The sequence below is a fragment of the Ranitomeya imitator genome, chromosome 9 (genome assembly GCF_032444005.1).
Source record: "Ranitomeya imitator isolate aRanImi1 chromosome 9, aRanImi1.pri, whole genome shotgun sequence".
Classification (NCBI taxonomy): domain Eukaryota; kingdom Metazoa; phylum Chordata; class Amphibia; order Anura; family Dendrobatidae; genus Ranitomeya; species Ranitomeya imitator.
The window spans coordinates 49840033-49862284 of record NC_091290.1 but is presented as its reverse complement, the minus strand read 5'-3'; the positions used below and the strand labels follow the sequence as shown (position 1 = coordinate 49862284).

General features: G+C 43.6%; 1 protein-coding gene across 1 annotated transcript in view; it reads left to right on the top strand.

The window, feature by feature from the left end:
- LOC138648611 (mucin-5AC-like) overlaps positions 1-22252 on the top strand; it is a 94409-nt gene that overhangs the window by 46120 nt on the left and 26037 nt on the right. The window contains exons 13-17 of the mRNA XM_069738399.1: positions 7938-8075; positions 8723-8887; positions 10135-10229; positions 11363-11489; positions 13849-14104. Coding sequence (XP_069594500.1) covers positions 7938-8075; positions 8723-8887; positions 10135-10229; positions 11363-11489; positions 13849-14104 — 781 coding nt within the window. The remainder of the gene's footprint in view (positions 1-7937; positions 8076-8722; positions 8888-10134; positions 10230-11362; positions 11490-13848; positions 14105-22252) is intronic.

Here is a 22252-nt window from a genome sequence, read left to right as displayed (position 1 = left end):
ACTGTCATCAAGGCTTTCCTCTTCCTCTGGTGCAGACGCCTGATCCTTTATGTGCGTCAAACTTTGCATCAGCAGACGCATTAGGGGGATGCTCATGCTTATTATGGCGTTGTCTGCACTAACCAGCCGTGTGCATTCCTCAAAACACTGAAGGACTTGACACATGTCTTGAATCTTCGACCACTGCACACCTGACAACTCCATGTCTGCCATCCTACTGCCTGCCCGTGTATGTGTATCCTCCCACAAAAACATAACAGCCCGCCTCTGTTCGCACAGTCTCTGAAGCATGTGCAGTGTTGAGTTCCACCTTGTTGCAACGTCTATGATTAGGCGATGCTGGGGAAGGTTCAAAGAACGCTGATAGGTCTGCATACGGCTGGAGTGTACAGGCGAACGGCGGATATGTGCGCAAAGTCCACGCACTTTGAGGAGCAGGTCGGATAACCCCGGATAACTTTTCAGGAAGCACTGCACCACCAGGTTTAAGGTGTGAGCCAGGCAAGGAATGTGTTTCAGTTGGGAAAGGGAGATGGCAGCCATGAAATTCCTTCCGTTATCACTCACTACCTTGCCTGCCTCAAGATCTACAGTGCCCAGCCACGACTGCGTTTCTTGCTGCAAGAACTCGGACAGAACTTCCGCGGTGTGTCTATTGTCGCCCAAACACTTCATAGCCAATACAGCCTGCTGACGTATGCCAGTAGCTGCCCCATAATGGGAGACCTGGTGTGCAACAGTGGCAGGTGCGGATGGAGTGTTTGTGCGACTGCGGTCTGTGGACGAGCTCTTGCTTCTGCAGGAGGACGAGGAGGAGGAGGAGGAGGGGGTGCGAACGGCTACAGACAACTGTTTACTAGACCGTGGGCTAGGCAGAACTGTCCCAAACTTGCTGTCCCCTGTGGACCCTGAATCCACCACATTTACCCAGTGTGCCGTGATGGACACGTAACGTCCCTGGCCATGCCTACTGGTCCATGCATCTGTTGTCAGGTGCACCTTTGTGCTCACAGATTGCCTGAGTGCATGGACGATGCGCTCTTTAACATGCTGGTGGAGGGCTGGGATGGCTTTTCTGGAAAAAAAGTGTCGACTGGGTAGCTCGTAGCGTGGTACAGCGTAGTCCATCAGGTCTTTGAAAGCTTCGCTTTCAACTAACCGGTAGGGCATCATCTCTAACGAGATTAGTCTAGCTATGTGGGCGTTCAAACCCTGTGTACGCGGATGCGAGGCTAAGTATTTCCTTTTTCTAACCATAGTCTCATGTAGGGTGAGCTGGACTGGAGAGCTGGAGATCGTGGAACTAGCGGGGGTGCCGGTGGACATGGCAGACTGAGAGACGGTGGGAGATGGTATTGTTGCCGCCGGTGCCCTAGATGCAGTGTTTCCTACTACGAAACTGGTGATTCCCTGACCCTGACTGCTTTGGCCTGGCAAAGATACCTGCACAGATACAGCAGGTGGTGCGCTAAATGGTGGTCCTACACTGCCGGAAGGGATGTTGCGTTGATGACTAGCTTCATTGGCCGAGGGTGCAACAACCTTAAGGGACGTTTGGTAGTTAGTCCAAGCTTTCAAATGCATGGTGGTTAAATGTCTATGCATGCAACTAGTATTGAGACTTTTCAGATTCTGACCTCTGCTTAAGGAAGTAGAACATTTTTGACAGATGACTTTGCGCTGATCAATTGGATGTTGTTTAAAAAAATGCCAGACTGCACTCTTTCTAGCATCGGATACCTTTTCAGGCATTGCAGACTGAGCTTTAACCGGATGGCCACGCTGTCCTCCACCAGGTTTTGGCTTTGCCACGCGTTTTGGGCAAGATACGGGCCCGGCAGATGGAACCTGTGGCGATGTTGATGCCTGCTGCGGCCCCTCCTCCTCCTCTGCTTCAGAACTGCTGCCGCCTGCACCCTGTTCCCCCAATGGCTGCCAATCGGGGTCAAGAACTGGGTCATCTAATAACTCTTCTTGTACCTCCTGCGCAACTTCGTCTGTGTCACCGTGTCGTTCGGTGGTATAGCGTTCGTGATGGGGCAACATAGTCTCATCAGGGTCTGATTCTTGATCAGCACCCTGCGAGGGCAATGTTGTGGTCTGAGTCAAAGGACCAGCATAGTAGTCTGGCTGTGGCTGTGCGTCAGTGCACTCCATGTCAGATTCAATTTGTAATGGGCATGGACTGTTAACTGCTTCACTTTCTAAGCCAGGGACGGTATGTGTAAAGAGCTCCATGGAGTAACCCGTTGTGTCGCCTGCTGCATTCTTCTCTGTTGTTGTTTTTGCTGAAGAGGACAAGGAAGTGACTTGTCCCTGACCGTGAACATCCACTAACGACGCGCTGCTTTTACTTTTACCAGTTTCACGAGATGAGGCAAAAGAGCTAGAGGCTGAGTCAGCAAGATAAGCCAAAACTTGCTCTTGCTGCTCCGGCTTTAAAAGCGGTTTTCCTAATCCCAGAAAAGGGAGCGTTCGAGGCCTTGTGTAGCCGGACGACGAACCTGGCTCCACAGCTCCAGACTTAGGTGCAATATTTTTTCCCCCACGACCACCTGATGCTCCACCACTACCACTACCCTCATTACCAGCTGACAATGAACGCCCCCGGCCACGACCTCTTCCACTAGACTTCCTCATTGTTTTAAAAACGTAACCAAACTAACGTTATTTGTTGCAGTCACACAACTTACACGGTGAGCTATAACTTCAGTATGATTTAGCTACCCCTTTACAGGTTGGTGAGACCACAGCGAAAATCAGGCCCAATGTTACACACTCTTTTTTTGGTGGCTGCAAATTAGAGAGATGCCCCACACGCAGGACTGTCACTGAAGCACAAATGTTAATATTAATGTCACACTATTATTTTTTTTTTATTTTTATTTTTTTCAGGAACACTTTAGAAACCCCCCAAAAAAAAAAAAATAGATTTTTGCAGGGAGAATTTAGAAAACAAATGTAACAAACTATATGCTTTCTATGGGCCACTGAGTGAGAGATGACGCACACAGGAATCAGGAGTGGCACACAAGCCCAGAGGCCAATATTTTTCTACCAATGATTGATGGAGTTATTTTCTCTGGTAGATTTTGGAACCCAAATCAAGGAAAAAAAATGTAGGCTTTCTATGGACCACAATTGGAGAGAGAGAGAGAGAGAGATGGCACACCCAGGAGTCAAGACTGGCACACAAGCAGAAAGGCCAATATTAATCTCCCACTGTTTTTTTTTTGTTTTTTTGTTTTTGTTTTTTTTTCAGGGAGACTTTAGAAAAAAAAATAATAAAAAAAATATGATTTTATCAGGAAGAATTTAGAAACCAAATAAAATAAAATGATTTTTTCAGGGAGAATTTATAAAACAAATAAAAACAAAAATAGGCGTTCTATGGCCCACTGACTGAGAGATGACGCACACAGGAGTCAGGAGTGGCACACAAACCCAGAGGCCAATATTTTTCTACCAATGATTGATGTAGTTATTTTCTCTGGTAGATTTTAGAACCCAAATCAAGGAAAAAAAATATAGGCTTTCTATGGACCACAATTGGAGAGAGAGAGAGAGAGAGAGAGAGAGAGAGAGAGAGAGAGAGAGAGATGGCACACCCAGGAGTCAAGACTGGCACACAAGCAGAAAGGCCAATATTAATCTCCCACTGTTTTTTTTGGTTGTTTTTTTTTTTTTTTTTTCAGGGAGACTTTAGAAAAAAAAATAATAAAAAAAATATGATTTTATCAGGAAGAATTTAGAAACCAAATAAAATAAAATTATTTTTTCAGGGAGAATTTATAAAACAAATAAAACCAAAAATAGGCGTTCTATGGCCCACTGACTGAGAGATGACGCACCCAGGAGTCAAGACTGGCACACAAGCAGAAAGGCCAATATTAATCTCCCACTGTTTTTTTTGGTTGTTTTTTTTTTTTTTTTTTCAGGGAGACTTTAGAAAAAAAAATAATAAAAAAAATATGATTTTATCAGGAAGAATTTAGAAACCAAATAAAATAAAATGATTTTTTCAGGGAGAATTTATAAAACAAATAAAACCAAAAATAGGCGTTCTATGGCCCACTGACTGAGAGATGACGCACCCAGGAGTCAAGACTGGCACACAAGCAGAAAGGCCAATATTAATCTCCCACTGTTTTTTTTTTTTTTTTTCAGGGAGACTTTAGAAAAAAAAATAATAAAAAAAATATGATTTTATCAGGAAGAATTTAGAAACCAAATAAAATAAAATGATTTTTTCAGGGAGAATTTAGAAAACAAATAAAACCAAAAATAGGCGTTCTATGGCCCACTGACTGAGAGATGACGCACACAGGAGTCAGGAGTGGCACACAAACCCAGAGGCCAATATTTTTCTACCAATGATTGATGTAGTTATTTTCTCTGGTAGATTTTAGAACCCAAATCAAGGAAAAAAAATATAGGCTTTCTATGGACCACAATTGGAGAGAGAGAGAGAGAGAGAGAGAGAGAGAGAGAGAGAGATGGCACACCCAGGAGTCAAGACTGGCACACAAGCAGAAAGGCCAATATTAATCTCCCACTGTTTTTTTGGTTGTTTTTTTTTTTTTTTTTTCAGGGAGACTTTAGAAATAAAAATAATAAAAAAAATATGATTTTATCAGGAAGAATTTAGAAACCAAATAAAATAAAATGATTTTTTCAGGGAGAATTTAGAAAACAAATAAAACCAAAAATATGCGTTCTATGGCCCACTGACTGAGAGAGAGAGAGAGATGGAACGCTTAGTACTGGCACACAAGCCCAAAGGGCAATATTAATCTCCCTTTTTTTTTCCAGGGAGAATTTCTGAAACCCAAAAAAAAAATAAAATAGGCTTTCTATGGCCCACTATTTGTGAGAGAGATGGGACGCTCAGGACTGGCACAGATGGCACGCTCAGGACTGGCACAGAAGCCCAGAGGCCAATATTAATCTCCCTTTTTTTCTGGGAGAATTTATAAAACCAAAAAAATATTTAAATAGGCTTTCTATGGCCCACTATTTGTGAGAGAGATGGCACGCTCAGGACTGGCACAGATGGCACGCTCACAACTGGCACACAAGCCCAGAGGCCAATATTAATCTCCCTTTTTTCAGGGAAAATTGATAAAACAAAAAAAAAAATTAAATAGGCTTTCTATGGCCCACTATTTGTGAGAGAGATGGCACGCTCAGGGCTGGCTGGCACAGATGGCACGCTCAGGACTGGCACACAAGCCCAGAGGCCAATATTAATCTCCCTTTTTTTCTGGGAGAATTTATAAAACCAAAAAAATATTTAAATAGGCTTTCTATGGCCCACTATTTGTGAGAGAGATGGCACGCTCAGGACTGGCACAGATGGCACGCTCACAACTGGCACACAAGCCCAGAGGCCAATATTAATCTCCCTTTTTTCAGGGAAAATTGATAAAACAAAAAAAAAAATTAAATAGGCTTTCTATGGCCCACTATTTGTGAGAGAGATGGCACGCTCAGGGCTGGCACAGATGGCACGCTCAGGACTGGCACACAAGCCCAGAGGCCAATATTAATCTCCCTTTTTTTCAGGGAGAATTTATAAAACCAAAAAAAAAAATAAATAGGCTTTCTATGGCCCACTATTTGTGAGAGAGATGGCACACTCAGGACTGGCACACAAGCCCAAAGGCCAATATTAATCTCCCACTGTATTTTTATCAGGGAGAATTTATACACCCCACAAAAAAAAATACAGAAAAATGAAAAGGCTTTCTATGGCCCACTATGTGAGAGAGATGGCACACACAGGGATGGCACTCTAGCAGAAATGCCAAATTGCCAATCTTAATCTCCCACCAAAAAAAAAAAAAACAGGGAATGTCCTACAATTACTATCTCCCTGCCTGCAGTAATCTCAGCCAGGTATGGCAGGCAGCTACTATCTCCCTGCCTGCAGTAATCTCAGCCAGGTATGGCAGGCAGCAATAAGGAGTGGACTGATGCACAAATGAAATAAAAAGTGTGGACAAACAAAAAAGATAGCTGTGCAGAAAGGAAGGAACAAGAGGATTTGTGCTTTGAAAAAAGCAGTTGGTTTGCACAGCGGCGTACACACAGCAATGCAGCTATCAGGGAGCCTTCTAGGGCAGCCCAATGAGCTACAGCGCTGAGGGGAAAAAAAAAAAAAAAAAAACTTCCACTGTCCCTGCACACCGAGGGTGGTGTTGGACAGTGCAAATCGCTGCAGCACAAGCGGTTTTGTGGTTAATGGACCCTGCCTAACGCTATCCCTGCTTCTGACAAAGCGGCAGCAACCTCTCCCTAAGCTCAGATCAGCAGCAGTAAGATGGCGGTCGGCGGGAACGCCTCTTTATAGCCCCTGTGACGTCGCAGACAGCAAGCCAATCACTGCAATGCCCTTCTCTAAGATGGTGGGGACCAGGACCTATGTCATCACGCTGCCCACACTCTGCGTTTACCTTCATTGGCTGAGAAATGGCGCTTTTCGCGTCATTGAAACGCGACTTTGGCGCGAAAGTCGCGTACCGCATGGCCGACCCCGCACAGGGGTCGGATCGGGTTTCATGAAACCCCGACTTAGCCAAAAGTCGGCGACTTTTGAAAATGTTCGACCCGTTTCGCTCAACCCTACTCGGAAGTGATTGGGTGAGGAATGTACGAGTGTGGAAAAGAGAGGGATGTCTGGAGAGTATGTGTGTGAAGATATCGGGAGTAGATATGGGAAACTAGGAAAAACAATAGTGCAATAGGGTCTTAACTGATAACACAACAAGGTGCAGAGAAAAAAGGAATCTGCTCACCTGATGAAGTTGCACCTAAGCAACATGTTTCGCAAATATCCGCAGACAGGTCCATAAGGAAAGAGTGGCACAGGATCCGGGTGAAGTGTCAGTGGATGCGCTGCTGATGAATATATTCAGATAGTCGATGATAGTTTCAAAAGCTTTATTGGACAGGTTTCAGGTCAACCTATGTTTTGTCCTGATGAAGAGGTATAGACGACTTCAAAACACGTTGACCTGAAGCCTGTCCAATAAAGCTTTTGAAAATATCATCGACTATCTGAAAATATTCATCAGCAATGCATCCACTGACAAGCTATCGGGAGATTAATTCAGAGATATATGGAGAGGATAGATTATGGATGGGCTCGTAGGTCAATGTGAGTCGTTTGAACTGAATTCTTTGCAAATGAACGGATTTGTACAGGAGCGAAGTGGAGGAGTAGTGAGGAGAGAGTTGAGTTAATCAGGTGTTAATCAGGCATTAACCTCATCATTTTCTTAACAAACTGCCGGAGTATTATTATATAAATTTGTGAGTGAGGAGAGTATAGTATCTGATTATAGCTGAACAGTGGGCACCCAAGGTCATGTTACTGTTAGGAACTTGGCGCTCCAGCTCGACACACAAACCCACACAAAGTCGGGAAGGACATACAAACTCCTTGCAGATGTTGTACTTGGTGGGATTAGGACTAAAGACCCCAGTACTACACAAAAATAATGGTAACCACTGAGCCACCATTCTGCCTGCCAATGGCTATCTCGAAGAGAACCTCTGCTGTTAGCCCCACCAATCATTCAAACAAAGTGAAACATTATGCCCTTTCATCTCCTGTAGGTATTTTGCAGGTGGCCTCGTGGTTGGCCACCTCCTTATCTTCCAGAACAAGCTGAGTGTATTTGAGTAGCGATAAAGTGGTCAGAATCTCAACAGTAGGATATTTGTGACATATTCTAGCCATATGCCCCTTATGTCTATTTTGGGACAAACTTTTAAAAGATATATCCATCATCTTGCTGGTTTCACTGCTACCGTAGTAGAGAACTATAGTAACTGACTCTATTAATTCAGAAGTTCAGTTCTTGCAGAACCACCATGTTTCCAGCAGGAGGCGATGTTGCCAAGCTTATTTTTTTTCTTTTCTTGGTTCACAGCCAGTGTTACAGTCTTCAAACCTTCGACATTCTTCATCATCGTGCAAACCACCTTTGGCTTACAGCTACAGATCCAGCTTGTGCCCACTATGCAGCTCTACATCAATCTGGATCCATCTTATAGAAATGAAGTTTGTGGTAATTATAAATGTATTATCTTATACAGTCCTAAAACTGTGCATCATGTGTGACAACACCGTATCACAGCCTCGGAAAGAGCGAGTGCCGACACCGTGGGAACGACGCCGGCACAGGAGGTGAGTATAGGCTTTATTATTTTATCAGGGCCGAACATGTAGTCTAAGAAGGGGTTGTCCTAGTAGTGGACAATCCCTTTAATTCAAATAGTGCCTCCTTTAGAAAGTACCAATGCACCAATTAAAAAGTAATGATGCTCCTTGAGCGAATCCTCCAAAGTAATGAAGCCTCTTTTGTGTCAATCCATGAAAAAAAATAAAGTTTATACTCGCCTGATCAGGCAGACTGAGTCGTCTTCTCCCCATCACAAGCAGCACAATGGAGTGCTACTGACATCTCCTAGGACCTATCCTCTAGGTCTAGAATCTAGGCCAAGGCCGGGGCCTAAATGACGGAGAATGGTGGAGCAGGAAGCCCATGGCTCCATTCAACCACGTGACCCAACTGCATTGGCGTAATGTTGATGCTTAAGTGACTCTCGCCCAGAGATCGTCAACACTCCGCCCGCAGTCTGGGACATGTGCGTTATTTTACATTAGATACAAGATGAAGTAATGGTAGTTTCTTACTAATTCCTCGATTTACAGGTCTTTGTGGGAACTTTAATGACATACAGGCTGATGACTTCAGAGTTCTTAGCGGTGTGATTGAAGGAACAGGATCTTCTTTTGCCAACACTTGGATAACCCAAGCAGACTGCCCGGTGGTTTCAAACAGCTTTGAGAATCCATGTGCCCTCAGCATTGAAAATGGTAAGCTACTAACGGAACAAATATGGGAGAGCTTAAATATAAAACTATTCATCAAACACATCAAATTAATAGTCATTACCTCCATAAATAATGATCGATATTTGTGTGCTACAAAACTGGTTATACATAAAAAGGTTTGGAGTTGGGAACCTGTCTCTTTGTGCATACTGTCCTAGCTATGGGCCGCATACTACGGTATAGCACAGAAAAAGTAGAACAAATTGATGTAAAGTTTTATAGAAAAAGTTTCAGTATGATTATAATCTATGTACATTTTTACATTTTAGGAGTCCAGTGGGCGGTCCTACATGGTTGTTGACCGCTAATGATTTTTGTGCAGTCATGCAAGAAAGACCGTTAATCACTGAATAGGACCGCCCACTGGACCCCTACGCATAGTAGGGATTTAAGGGGCAATCATTAAATAGAACCGCCCACTGGACCCTGATGCATAGTAAGGAATGAAGGGGTAATCACTGAATAGGACCACCCACTGGACCCTTACGCATAATAGGAATTTAAGGGGCAATCATTAAATAGAACCGCCCACTGGACCCTGATGCATATTAAAGATTTAAGGGGCAATCATTAAATAGAACCGCCCACTGGACCCTGATGCATAGTAAGGATTTAAGGGGCAATCATTAAATAGAACCGCCCACTGGACCCTGATGCATAGTAAGGATTTAAGGGGTAATCACTGAATAGGACCGCCCACTGGACCCTGATGCATAGTAAGGATTTAAGGGGCAATCATTAAATAGAACCGCCCACTGGACCCTGATGCATAGTAAGGAATGAAGGGGTAATCACTGAATAGGACCACCCACTGGACCCTTACGTATAATAGGAATTTAAGGGGCAATCATTAAATAGAACCGCCCACTGGACCCTGATGCATAGTAAGGAATGAAGGGGTAATCACTGAATCGGACCTCCCACTGGACCCTGATGCATAGTAAGGATTTAAGGGGTAATCACTGAATAGGACCGCCCACTGGACCCTTACGCAAAGTAGGGATTTTAGGGTTTTTCTGTTTTTAAAATGTAATATCTCAAAGTAAAAATGTTATTTTCAACTAGATCAAGGCTTTAGCCGAAGCTCTTTAAATGCATGAAATGAAAATACAAGTTATCCTAAATCTTTTCCCAAAAATACATTCATATGAATAATTTAATTTCCAGTAATCCATCTATAAAGATGCATACGTTTGTTTAGATGTAACATTCTGTATTTTTCTTCCTAGAACTTTACGCTAAACATTGGTGTTCAATGCTAAGTGATGACGCAGGACCCTTTGCAGAATGCCATCCGAAAGTTAATCCAGATATTTACACTCAGGTAAATGTATAATTCATCACAAAATGTAGAAGGGAAATACAAAAATACCTTAATACAGGGCTGTACATACAGTAATACAGTAAGTGCATTGTACAGCGTTACTTAGGGGTAACAGTGTGTCAATAGGCTGGAGTTTTCTTTTACACACAGAGCCATCTATTATTATAGATTATTGGCCATCTATTATTATAGATTATTGGCAATCTATTATTATACTGAGCCCGCACAAAGTCATATCGTGCCAGTAGTGTCCGCTCAGCGCCATATTTGCCCAAATGATGCACACCGTACACATTCAATGTAAAATAATGCATCACTATGTGTGTCTAGCACGGAGTTTGCATTAAAGGGGTATTTTCATCTCTAAAATCCTATCCCAAAGTGTAGCAAGTGTAATGATAATAACATTAGCAAATGCCTCCAATTAGAAATGTAGTATAGTTCTTCTGATTACCCCATGTGCAGGGGATTACAGTAGCTTAGGTATCCATGGTTACCATCACTCATATAATGACAATGAATAAGTTAGCTGTTAGTGGTCATACCATGGATACCCAAGCTACTGCAATGACTGCACATGGTGTAAGCGACATAGTGCATCAGAAGAACTATACTACATTTCTAATTGGAAATATTTGCTAATATTATTATTAATACACATATTGAGATAGGATCTTGGAGATGGGAATACCCCTTTAAGTTACTTCTTTTATGTTCCTATGTTGAGGAAATGTGTGCGCAGCGGCCAATACTTGACATGGCTGTGATTGAGCCTGATGTGCCCACAGAGTGTTCGGACTGCCGAACTCGAACAGTATCATGGACTTTCTGGAGAAGTCGGGGTCCATGCTCGGACACTAGGTGTTCGGTACGGACCGGGAGGCGAAAGTGTCTTATAAGTAGAGCAGATTTCTTTGATGAGATACATTACAAATCGTCTTATATTTGCATGTACTATTTATTGATGCAAAATTTGATGACAGTGATAATTTGATAACTCAGCATGATAAGGAAATGAATCCCACCAAAGATCCAATATTAATTGAGGACAAGACTTGGGCCACGTCATGCTTACATTGTAAATACAAAGGTTGGCTATTATGCTCAGTGTTTGTTATTTACTTTTTTTCTAGAACTGTATGTTTGATTCCTGCAACTGTGCCAAGAGCGAGGAGTGCATGTGTGCCGCTCTGTCCTCCTATGTGTACGCCTGCGCTAGCAAGGGGATTATTTTAAAAGGATGGCGTCAAAATGTCTGCAGTAAGTAAAATGCTATTCTCACAAAGAGAAGTATAAGATATTCATATTATTGCTTGAATCAATTAGTCAGTAAACGACCTTCATAAAATAATTGCTATACAAAATTGCATTTATGCTTTTATTTATGCCTACTTTTCAGTTCTAAGCTAACCGTATAAATTGCGACATATAGAGCGGCCAAACATCTCAATATCCTGCACCGTATACTGTACCATAATATATGTGACTGTGATTGCAGTGTAAACAACAAGTTGCAAAAAATCCTTTATTTGTTGTTTGTTTTTGGCAACTTGCTTATGCTCGCGACAACTTGCTGCTCATAAAGAGCCACATTCACGTAGGTCAGGGATCAACAACCTTTTTCTATACATTACGCCTATTTAAAGAAAAAAAAAAAGAAAAATCGAAGATGAAGCAGTCAATGAGCCAAACAAGTGAAAAGTCCTAGAAAACAATCTGTTACGGGAATTACAGGCATGGGTGTAATTATAGCCAAAGCTGACCTAGAAACTGTTACGTGGCCTAGAGGTTGACGAGGCTCGCTCAGGAGCATAAACACTGTACCTTTTTAAAGGTATTAACATTATGGAGCACAGATGATAACATTGATTTGCAGGACCCTGGTCAAGCAACCATGAAGACCAGATCCCTGAAAACTTCCTTCTACCTGCCGAGATCCCCAGGGGCTCATCTGACTTGTAGGCCTGGCAACATGTTATTTAGCAGCGCTTGCTGTTTCCTCCATTTTTTGGACACCTGAAGGATGTTGGGTCTTTAGAGTGATAGAATGTGAAGTCTTAAATGGATTTCATAGCTCGGGCATATCCATATCAGTTAGGCCCTATATATAGTTGCTTAGTAAAGAAGAAACGTAGCGCTCAGTGGCGGTCATGCTGTGAGGCACAGAATCCCTTCATGAATGAGCGCTGCACACCTTAGCAGCACAGACTCAGACACAAGTGTCTAATACATTACCTTGGCATTTTATTATTAAAGAGAACCTGTCAGCTGATACTTGGTGCCCAAACCGTAGACAGCATGTATCGCCAGTGGCTGTAGTATCCCAGACATGTATGTTTGTCTCTGAAATGTTGGGGCATTTCAGAGAAAAACATAATTTTCACAGCTGCCCGGGACCGGGCTGCACTGTGCACTAGTCATACAGGCTCCTCCCCTCCCACCGATAGCCAATGAAAAACCTCTGCCTATACACATCACGGTTTTCATTACTGTTACAGGGTTCTTTTTTATTTTATTCCCTTATGCTTATTTATATTTTAAGCTTATATAGCACGATTAATTCCACATCGCTTTACAGACATCATCACCATCTCTGTTCGCCCAATAAGTCTTTCTAGGGTAGGAGGAAACCCCCACAATCGTGGGGAGGACATACAAACTCCTTGCAGATGTTGTCCTTGGTAGGATATGAACACAAGGCTCCAGCACTGTAATGCAACAATGCTATAGCCACTGAGCCACCGTGCTTCCATGGGTGGCCTTTGCCTATGCTCACCAATTTGCTTTTCTGTCCGTGAAGGGGAGCATACACAGTATTTAGGAGTCTACCAGTATTTCACTGTGATTACTTCCAACATGCATTGCATCTCTCTCGTAAGGGGAGCAAGGACTGGGTTATGTCGCTCCGAACTATGACAAGCAGAAGAATAATAGCTATTATTCTTTACAAGCATAAAACGCTGACCTAGTAATAGAATATCAAAACCTCATAAATCATCACACGGGCGGACAAAAAGAGTTTATTACAGAAATTATTAACTCAGAGATTTATTAACTCAGGAAAGATGTTGGACATGGTAGCAGTGATCTACCCACGACACAATCTGTCTCTGCAGCTCTGTGGTTAAAGATGGATTTACCTTAACAACGGGCAACATACTGCAGAGTTGATAGGAAGGGAAACACCTTGTGGTACAACTACTTTAGAGAGGTTTTTCAGAGTTAAAAATGCAAAGTGTGTAATAAAAGTGAGTAATAGCTTTTTATAGACATCAAATGAGAAAATGTTGTTCGAAATGACTATCTAAAGAACAGGAAATCCCCTTTACGGTGATTTTCTTTAAATCTTCAGATAAAATGCAGGATTACATTAACTAGCTTAATTGTTCGGAATATACCTAAAAGTTCCCTGCAGAAGAAGGCTTGTTGGATTGTGGCCAAATGTTTTTGTATATTTGGCAAGTTTCATACAATGATCATTTGTGTGTGTCATGTGTGACCCATTTGTCTCATTTATGGGTAGACATTAATTAAAGTTTGAAGGCCAAAATACATTTGTTCTTCTGCTAAGAAATTGTTTTAAAAACATTCGTTGACATTTTCTACTTCTATATCCCAGGTTCATTTATGTCTACGTGTCCTGCATCCTTGTCCTACAGTTATTCAATAAGCACCTGCCAGCCAACTTGTCGCTCTCTCAGTAGTCATGATATTACTTGTGACATCTCCTTTGTCCCGATTGATGGGTGCATATGTCAGAATGGAACCTATCTGGATGATAGCAGTAGATGCGTGCTACCATCAGCTTGTTCTTGCTACTACAAAGGTACAGCAGTGCCACCTGGAGAAGTGGTTCACGACAATGGAGCTATATGGTGAGTGCCCTCTAATAGTTTTATTAGAATACAGAAAACCTTCTCTGAGTATTGTTTAGTCTATAGTAGTGATGGATGGGCCCATGGATCTTCGGGTCCATCGGGTTCGCCCAAACATTTTTAAAAAGTTTCATTCGGGTACCAGAACAGTACCTGTACTTGAACCTGAACCTGGACCTTATTCAAATTAATAGGGTGCCCAATCATCCAGCATTTTCCATGCGGTCATCTGTGTGACAGTGCGGGAACACCAGCTATGATCGATGGTAAGTTTGTTACCGCCAACAAGAGCGCTGTGGTTCCCATGTTGTCACACAGATGGTTGTGTGCATGCCAGTAGCTCTGAATGGTGGTGAAAAGTTTACCACCGGTCATAGGCATCGGCTGATGAGAATACTACTCTCATCATTGCATGCTTGATTTCGCTGATAGCAACGGGTGTACGATGCTGAGACTATTCATCAGCCGGCACCTGTGCAATAAGTAATTAAATAAAACAAAAAAATTACGTGTGGTCCCCTCTGTTTTTGCTAAGCAGTGTATATAAAGCTGACAGCTTCAGGCTAGAGCCCCCAGGTTGTTAGCTTTATATTGACTGGCTGGTTATCAAGAATAAAGGGGTCCTACGCAGTTTATTTTTTTATTGATTCTTGCACTTTGCCTGGCTATTCCCAATTAGCCTGGTGCGGAGGCAGGTGGGGTAATATTTATGGGGTTGATGTCCGCTTTGTGTTGTCAGCTGACATCAAGCCCATGGGTTAGTAATCCAAAGGTGTCTATAAGACGCCCCCATTACTAACTCCATAGTGAAAATTAAAGGGAACCTGTCACCCCCAAAATCGAAGGTGAGCTAAGCTTACCGGCATCAGGGGCTTATCTACAGCATTCTGTAATGCTGTAGATAAGCCCCCGATGTAACCTGAAAGATGAGAAAAAGAGGTTAGATTATACTCACCTGGGCAGGCGGTCAGATCCGATGGGCGTCGCGGTCCGTCCAGCGCCTCTCATCTTCTTACGATGACGTCCTCTTCTTGTCTTCATGCTGCCTCTCTGACCTTTCCCCGAGCCTGCGCACTGCAGTATTTTGCTCTGCCCTCAACAGTGCAGACGAAGTACGCCTGCGCCGGAGCTGCAGCATGAAGACAAGAAGAGGACGTCATCGTAAGAAGATGGGAGGCGCTGGACCGGACCGCGACACCCATCGGACCAGACCGCAGCGGGAACGCCCCTGGGTGAGTATAATCTAACCTCTTTTTCTCATCTTTCAGGATACTTCGGGGGCTTATCTACAGCATTACAGAATGCTGTAGATAAGCCCCTGATGCCGGTGGGCTTAGCTCACCTTCGATTTTGGGGGTGACAGGTTCCCTTTAAATAAAGACGCACAAAGAAAAACTCCTTTATTTGAAATGAACACTCCCCAATCTCTTTTACCCATTTAGTAATATAAAGCTAAAAATAATAAAACACCATTATCCTCAACTTTTCCGACGACAGTCCATTTATCCCACAAAGAGAAAAACTCTGCTTCATTTGGACTGCATGGATGAGCGGTGACATGATTTCACCGCTCAGCCATGTGGATTCGCTGAGCTGAGCCTGAGAATTGCTGCCTGTGATTGGTGGTAGCCTCAATGATGTCATCACAGGTCACTGAAGCTGCACTCAGGCTCAGCTCAGTGTCTTCTGGATTCACAGTTGAGCGGCTGCATCATGCCAATGCTCAGCCATGCAATCCAGATGAAGCAAAATTGGCCTCTTTGTGGGACAAAGTAAATGGGTAAAAGAGGGTGGGGAGTGTGTATTTCAAAAAAAGGATTTTTTTTGTGTGTTTTGTTCAATTAGAAGGCTTTTTCATGTGTGTGTCTTCTTTATTTAATTTTCACAAAGGGGTTAGTAATCAGGGTGTCTTATAAATGCTTCTCCATTACTAAGCCCTGGGCTTTCTGTCAGATGACAAAAAACAGTTGACATCGATCTCAAAACTCTTACCCCACTTGCCACCGCACCAGGGCAAGTGGGAAGAGCTGAGGCTAAGCTCCAGATTTGGCGCATCTAATGGATGAACCTAATCTGAGGCTCTTGATGACTGGTCTTTCTAGTCTAGATGGGGGCCAACATCCATGGCCCCTTCCCAACCTATTAGTATTAACCTATAGCTGTCTGTTAAGCCCTTGCATTTTTTTGGCATTTCTTTGGGTGGTCATTACTTTACTAACTAGTAAAGGCTACGCAGATAGCTGTGAGCTGATTTTAATAGCCTTAGAAGCTTCATGGATATTGGCTTCTTCCGAGAATAATAACACTAGCCCCAGCTGTTGGCTTTCCGTTAGCTTCTCCGGAAAATTAAGGGTGACCACACACCATTTTTTTCAATTATTTATTCTTTTTATACATGTACAGTAAGCTCCAGCTCAGTATGTAAAAAAATTGTTAAAAAAAGACATGGGGTCTCCTCTGTTTTTCACAGCCAGCAAAGGTTAAGCTAACAGCTGTGGGCTGCAGTCTCCAGCTGTCAGCATTATATTGGCTGGTTAGCAAAAATAAGGGCGTTACATGGCATTTAAAAAAAATGATTTAAATAAATAATTTTAAAAAATGACTTGAGGTCAACCCCATGTTTGACAACCAGCCAAGCTAAAGCAGACAGCTGGGGGCTGGTATTCTTAGGCTGAGAAGGGTCCATGGATATTGGCCCTTCTCAGCCTAAAAATAGCACCCCACAGCCGCCCCAGAAAAGGTTCATTTATTAGATGTGCTAATACTGGTTTTTTGCCCAGCTCTTCTCACTTGGCCTGGTGCGATGGCAAGAGAGACAAGGCAAATGATGATAACAGTAGCACTCTCTTTAGCTGTCACCTGTGACCAGTGGTAACCTTTTTACCGCTGGTCACAGCTGCTGGCTCACACACTGTAATCTGTATGACAGCGTGGGAACCACAGCGCTCTGATAGTCGGTAACAAACTTACCACCAATCAGAGCCAGCACAGATGACAACTTGGGAAATGCCAGATGTTTAGGGAGAATTTCATGTTCAGGGTCCATGCATGGACACTAGGTTTTTGGTACGTACCCCAAACTTTACCATTCGGGTTTGCCAATCCCATGTCTTTACCATTCATACTGTTGCTTTGATGAAACTGATATGTACAAAGAAAGTTATGTGTCATGATCCCAATGGCAGGGGATCACAAAAGGACAAGCACACAAAAAACAGAACAAGCTCTAGGGTGATGGAAACTGAGCTGACCGCGATCCTGAACCTAATTCACAACACTAGCAGTAGCCGGGGAACGTGCCTACAATGATTCTAGACGTCTCGCGCCAGCCGAAGGACTAGCTTCCCCTATTAGAAGAAACAAAGACCTCTCTTGCCTCCAGAGAAACACCCCACAGAAATAGCAGCCCCCCACATGTAATGACGGTGAAATGAGAGGAAAGCACATACGTAGTAATGAAAACAGATTCAGCAAAATGAGGCCCGCTAAAACTAGATAGCAGAGGATACAAAAGTGAACTGCGCGGTCAGCGAAAAACCCTACAAAAAAACCATCCTGAAATTACCTGAACTCATGTGCCAACTCATGGAACATGAGGAGTAATATCAGCCCACTAGAGCAACCAGCAACAAGGAATCAAATAACTGCAAGCTGGACTAAAACAAAAATAAAGCAAAACGTGGAACAGGAAAATCAAAAACTTAGCTTGTCCTGAAGATTACAGAAGCGGAAAGCAGAGGTAACAAGACACACTGATTACATTGATCGCCGGCGAGGAAATGACAAGAAAGCCAAGTTAAATAGGAAACTCCCATATCCTGATAGAACAGGTGGACACCAGAGACCGCAGAGAACACAAGTCACCCAGTACCATCTGTAACCACCAGAGGGAGCCCAAAAACAGAATCCACAACAGTACCCCCCCCTTGAGGAGGGGTCACCGAACCCTCACGAGAACCACCAGGGCGACCAGGATGAGCCCTATGAAATGCACGGACCAAATCAGCAGCATGAACATCAGAGGCAACCACCCAAGAATTATCCTCCTGACCATAACCCTTCCACTTGACCAAATACTGAAGTTTCCGTCTGGAAACACGAGAATCCAAGATCTTCTCCACAACATACTCCAATTCTCCCTCCACCAGCACCGGAGCAGGAGGCTCAAGAGAAGGAACAACAGGTACCTCATACTTCCGCAACAACGACCGATGGAACACATTATGAATAGCAAACGATGCCGGGAGATCCAAACGAAACGACACAGGGTTAAGAATTTCCAAGATCCTATAGGGACCGATAAACCGAGGCTTGAACTTAGGAGAAGAGACCTTCATAGGAACAAAACGAGAAGACAACCACACCAAGTCCCCAACACGAAGTCGAGGACCCACGCGGCGACGGCGATTAGCAAACTGCTGAGCCCTCTCCTGGGACAACTTCAAATTGTCCACCACATGACTCCAAATCTGATGCAACCTATCCACCACCATGTCCACTCCAGGACAATCAGAAGGCTCCACCTGACCAGAGGAAAAACGAGGATGAAACCCCGAATTACAAAAGAAAGGAGAAACCAAGGTAGCAGAACTAGCCCGATTATTAAGGGCAAATTCGGCAAGCGGCAAAAAGGTAACCCAGTCATCCTGATCAGCAGAAACAAAACACCTTAAATAAGTTTCCAAGGTCTGATTAGTTCGTTCCGTCTGGCCATTCGTCTGAGGATGGAATGCAGACGAAAAGGACAAATCAATGCCCATCTTAGCACAGAACGTCCGCCAAAATCTAGACACAAACTGGGATCCCCTGTCAGAAGCAATGTTTTCCGGAATCCCATGCAAACGAACCACGTTCTGAAAAAACAGAGGGACCAACTCAGAGGAGGAAGGTAACTTAGGCAAGGGGACCAGATGAACCATCTTAGAAAAGCGGTCACACACAACCCAGATGACGGACATTTTTTGAGAGACAGGGAGATCCGAAATAAAGTCCATGGAAATGTGCGTCCAAGGCCTCTTCGGGATAGGCAAAGGTGACAACAATCCACTGGCCCGAGAACAGCAAGGCTTAGCCCGAGCGCAAACTTCACAAGACTGCACAAAAGAACGCACATCCCTCGACAAGGAAGGCCACCAAAAAGACCTGGCCACCAAGTCTCTAGTACCAAATATTCCAGGATGACCTGCCAACGCAGAAGAATGGACCTCGGAGATGACTCTACTGGTCCAATTATCCGGAACAAACAGTATTTCAGGCGGACAACGATCAAGTTTATCCGCCTGAAACTCCTGCAAAGCACGTCGCAAGTCTGGGAAGACAGCCGACAAAATCACCCCATCCCTAAGGATACCATTGGGCTCAGAATTTCCAGGGGAATCAGGCACAAAACTCCTAGAAAGAGCATCCGCCTTCACATTCTTTGAACCTGGCAGATATGAAACCACAAAATCGAAACGGGAGAAAAACAGTGACCAACGAGCCTGTCTAGGATTCAGACGCTTGGCAGACTCAAGGTAAATCAGATTTTTGTGATCAGTCAAGACCACCACACGATGTCTAGCACCCTCAAGCCAATGACGCCACTCCTCAAATGCCCACTTCATGGCCAAAAGCTCCCGATTACCAACATCATAATTCCGCTCAGTGGGCGAAAACTTTCTAGAAAAGAACGCACATGGCTTCATCACCGAGCAATCGGAGCTTCTCTGTGACAAAACCGCCCCCGCTCCAATCTCAGAAGCATCAACCTCAACCTGAAAAGGAAGCGAAACATCTGGCTGACGCAACACAGGAGCAGAAGAAAACCGGCGCTTAAGTTCCTGAAAGGCCTCCACAGCCGCAGGAGACCAATCAGCAACATCAGCACCCTTCTTAGTCAGATCCGTCAAAGGCTTAACAACACTAGAAAAATTAGTTATGAAACGACGATAAAAATTAGCAAAGCCCAAGAACTTCTGTAGACTCTTAAGAGATGTAGGCTGCGTCCAGTCACAAATAGCTTGAACCTTGACGTGATCCATCTCAATAGTAGAAGGGGAAAAAATATACCCCAAAAAAGAAATCTTCTGGACTCTAAAGAGACACTTTGAACCTTTTACAAACAAAGAATTGGCCCGCAGAACCTGAAACACCTTCCTGACCTGCTGAACATGGGACTCCCAGTCATCAGAAAAAACCAAAACATCATCCAAATAGACAATCATAAATTTATCCAGATATTCACGGAAAATATCGTGCATAAAGGACTGGAAGACAGAAGGAGCATTAGAAAGTCCAAAAGGCATCACTAAATACTCAAAATGGCCCTCAGGCGTATTAAATGCAGTTTTCCACTCATCACCCTGCTTAATCCGCACAAGATTATACGCACCCCGAAGATCAATCTTAGTGAACCATTTAGCCCCCTTAATGCGAGCGAACAAATCAGTCAACAATGGCAAAGGATACTGATATTTGACCGTAATCTTATTCAAAAGACGGTAATCTATACAAGGCCTCAAGGAACCATCTTTTTTGGCCACGAAAAAAAAACCTGCTCCCAAAGGAAATGAAGATGGACAGATATGTCCCTTTTCCAAGGACTCCTTAACATAATCCCGCATAGCAGTATGCTCTGGCACTGACAGATTGAACAAACGACCTTTAGGAAATTTACTGCCAGGAATCAAATCTATAGCACAATCGCAATCCCTGTGAGGAGGAAGCGAATTGAGCTTAGGCTCCTCAAAAACATCCCGATAATCAGACAAAAATACAGGAACCTCAGAAGGAGTAGATGAAGCGATAGAAATCGGAGGTGCATCATCATGAACCCCCTGACATCCCCAGCTTAACACAGACATCGTTTTCCAGTCCAAGACTGGGTTATGAGTTTGTAACCATGGCAGACCAAGCACTAAGACATCATGTAAATTATACAGTACCAGGAAGCGAATCACCTCCTGATGAACGGGAGTCATACGCATGGTCACGTGTGTCCACTACTGAGGTTTATTCATAGCCAAAGGTGTAGAGTCAATTCCTTTCAAAGGAATAGGGACTTCCAGAGGCTCCAGACTAAGCCCACAGCGGTTGGCAAATGACCAATCCATAAGACTCAGGGCAGCGCCTGAATCCACATAGGCATCGACGGAAATGGCTGATAATGAACAAATCAGAGTCACAGACAGAATGAACTTAGACTGTAAAGTACTAATGGCAACAGACTTATCAACCTTTTTTGTGCGTTTAGAGCATGCTGATATAACATGAGCTGAATCACCACAATAAAAACACAACCCATTTTTCCGCCTATAGTTTTGCCGTTCACTTCTGGACTGAATTCTATCACATTGCATTGTCTCAGGTGCCTGTTCAGAAGACACCGCCAAATGGTGCACAGGTTTGCGCTCCCGTAAACGCCGATCAATCTGAATAGCCATAGTCATAGACTCATTCAGACCTGTAGGCGCCGGGAACCCCACCATAACATCTTTAATGGCCTCAGAAAGGCCATCTCTGAATTTTGCAGCCAGAGCGCACTCATTCCACTGAGTAAGCACCGACCATTTCCGAAATTTCTGACAATATATTTCTGCTTCATCTTGCCCCTGAGAGAGAGCCAATAAAGCTTTTTCAGCCTGAATCTCTAGGTTAGGTTCCTCATAGAGCAAACCCAATGCCAGAAAAAACGCATCCACATTGAGCAACGCAGGATCCCCTGGTGCCAATGCAAATGCCCAATTCTGAGGGTCACCCCGCAGGAAAGATATTACAATTTTGACTTGCTGAGCAGGGTCTCCAGAGGAGCGAGAAAGAAACAACTTGCAATTGTTCCTAAAATTCAGAAAACTAGATCTATCTCCAGAAAAAAACTCTGGGATAGGAATTCTAGGTTCAGACATAGGAGCATGTACAACAAAATCTTGTATATTTTGAACCTTAGCAGCAAGATTATTCAGGCTGGAAGCCAAACTCTGGACGTCCATGATAAACAGCTGAGGTCGGAGCCATTCAAGGATTAAGAGGAGGTAAGACGCAGCCAGGCAGCAATTAAGGCTAGGCAGCAAACTCTGAGGGAAGGAAAAAAAAAAAAAAAAAAACTTCCTCAGACTACTTTTCCTCCTACTTCAGCCAATACGATTACCACTTTTCGGGCCGGCGATACTG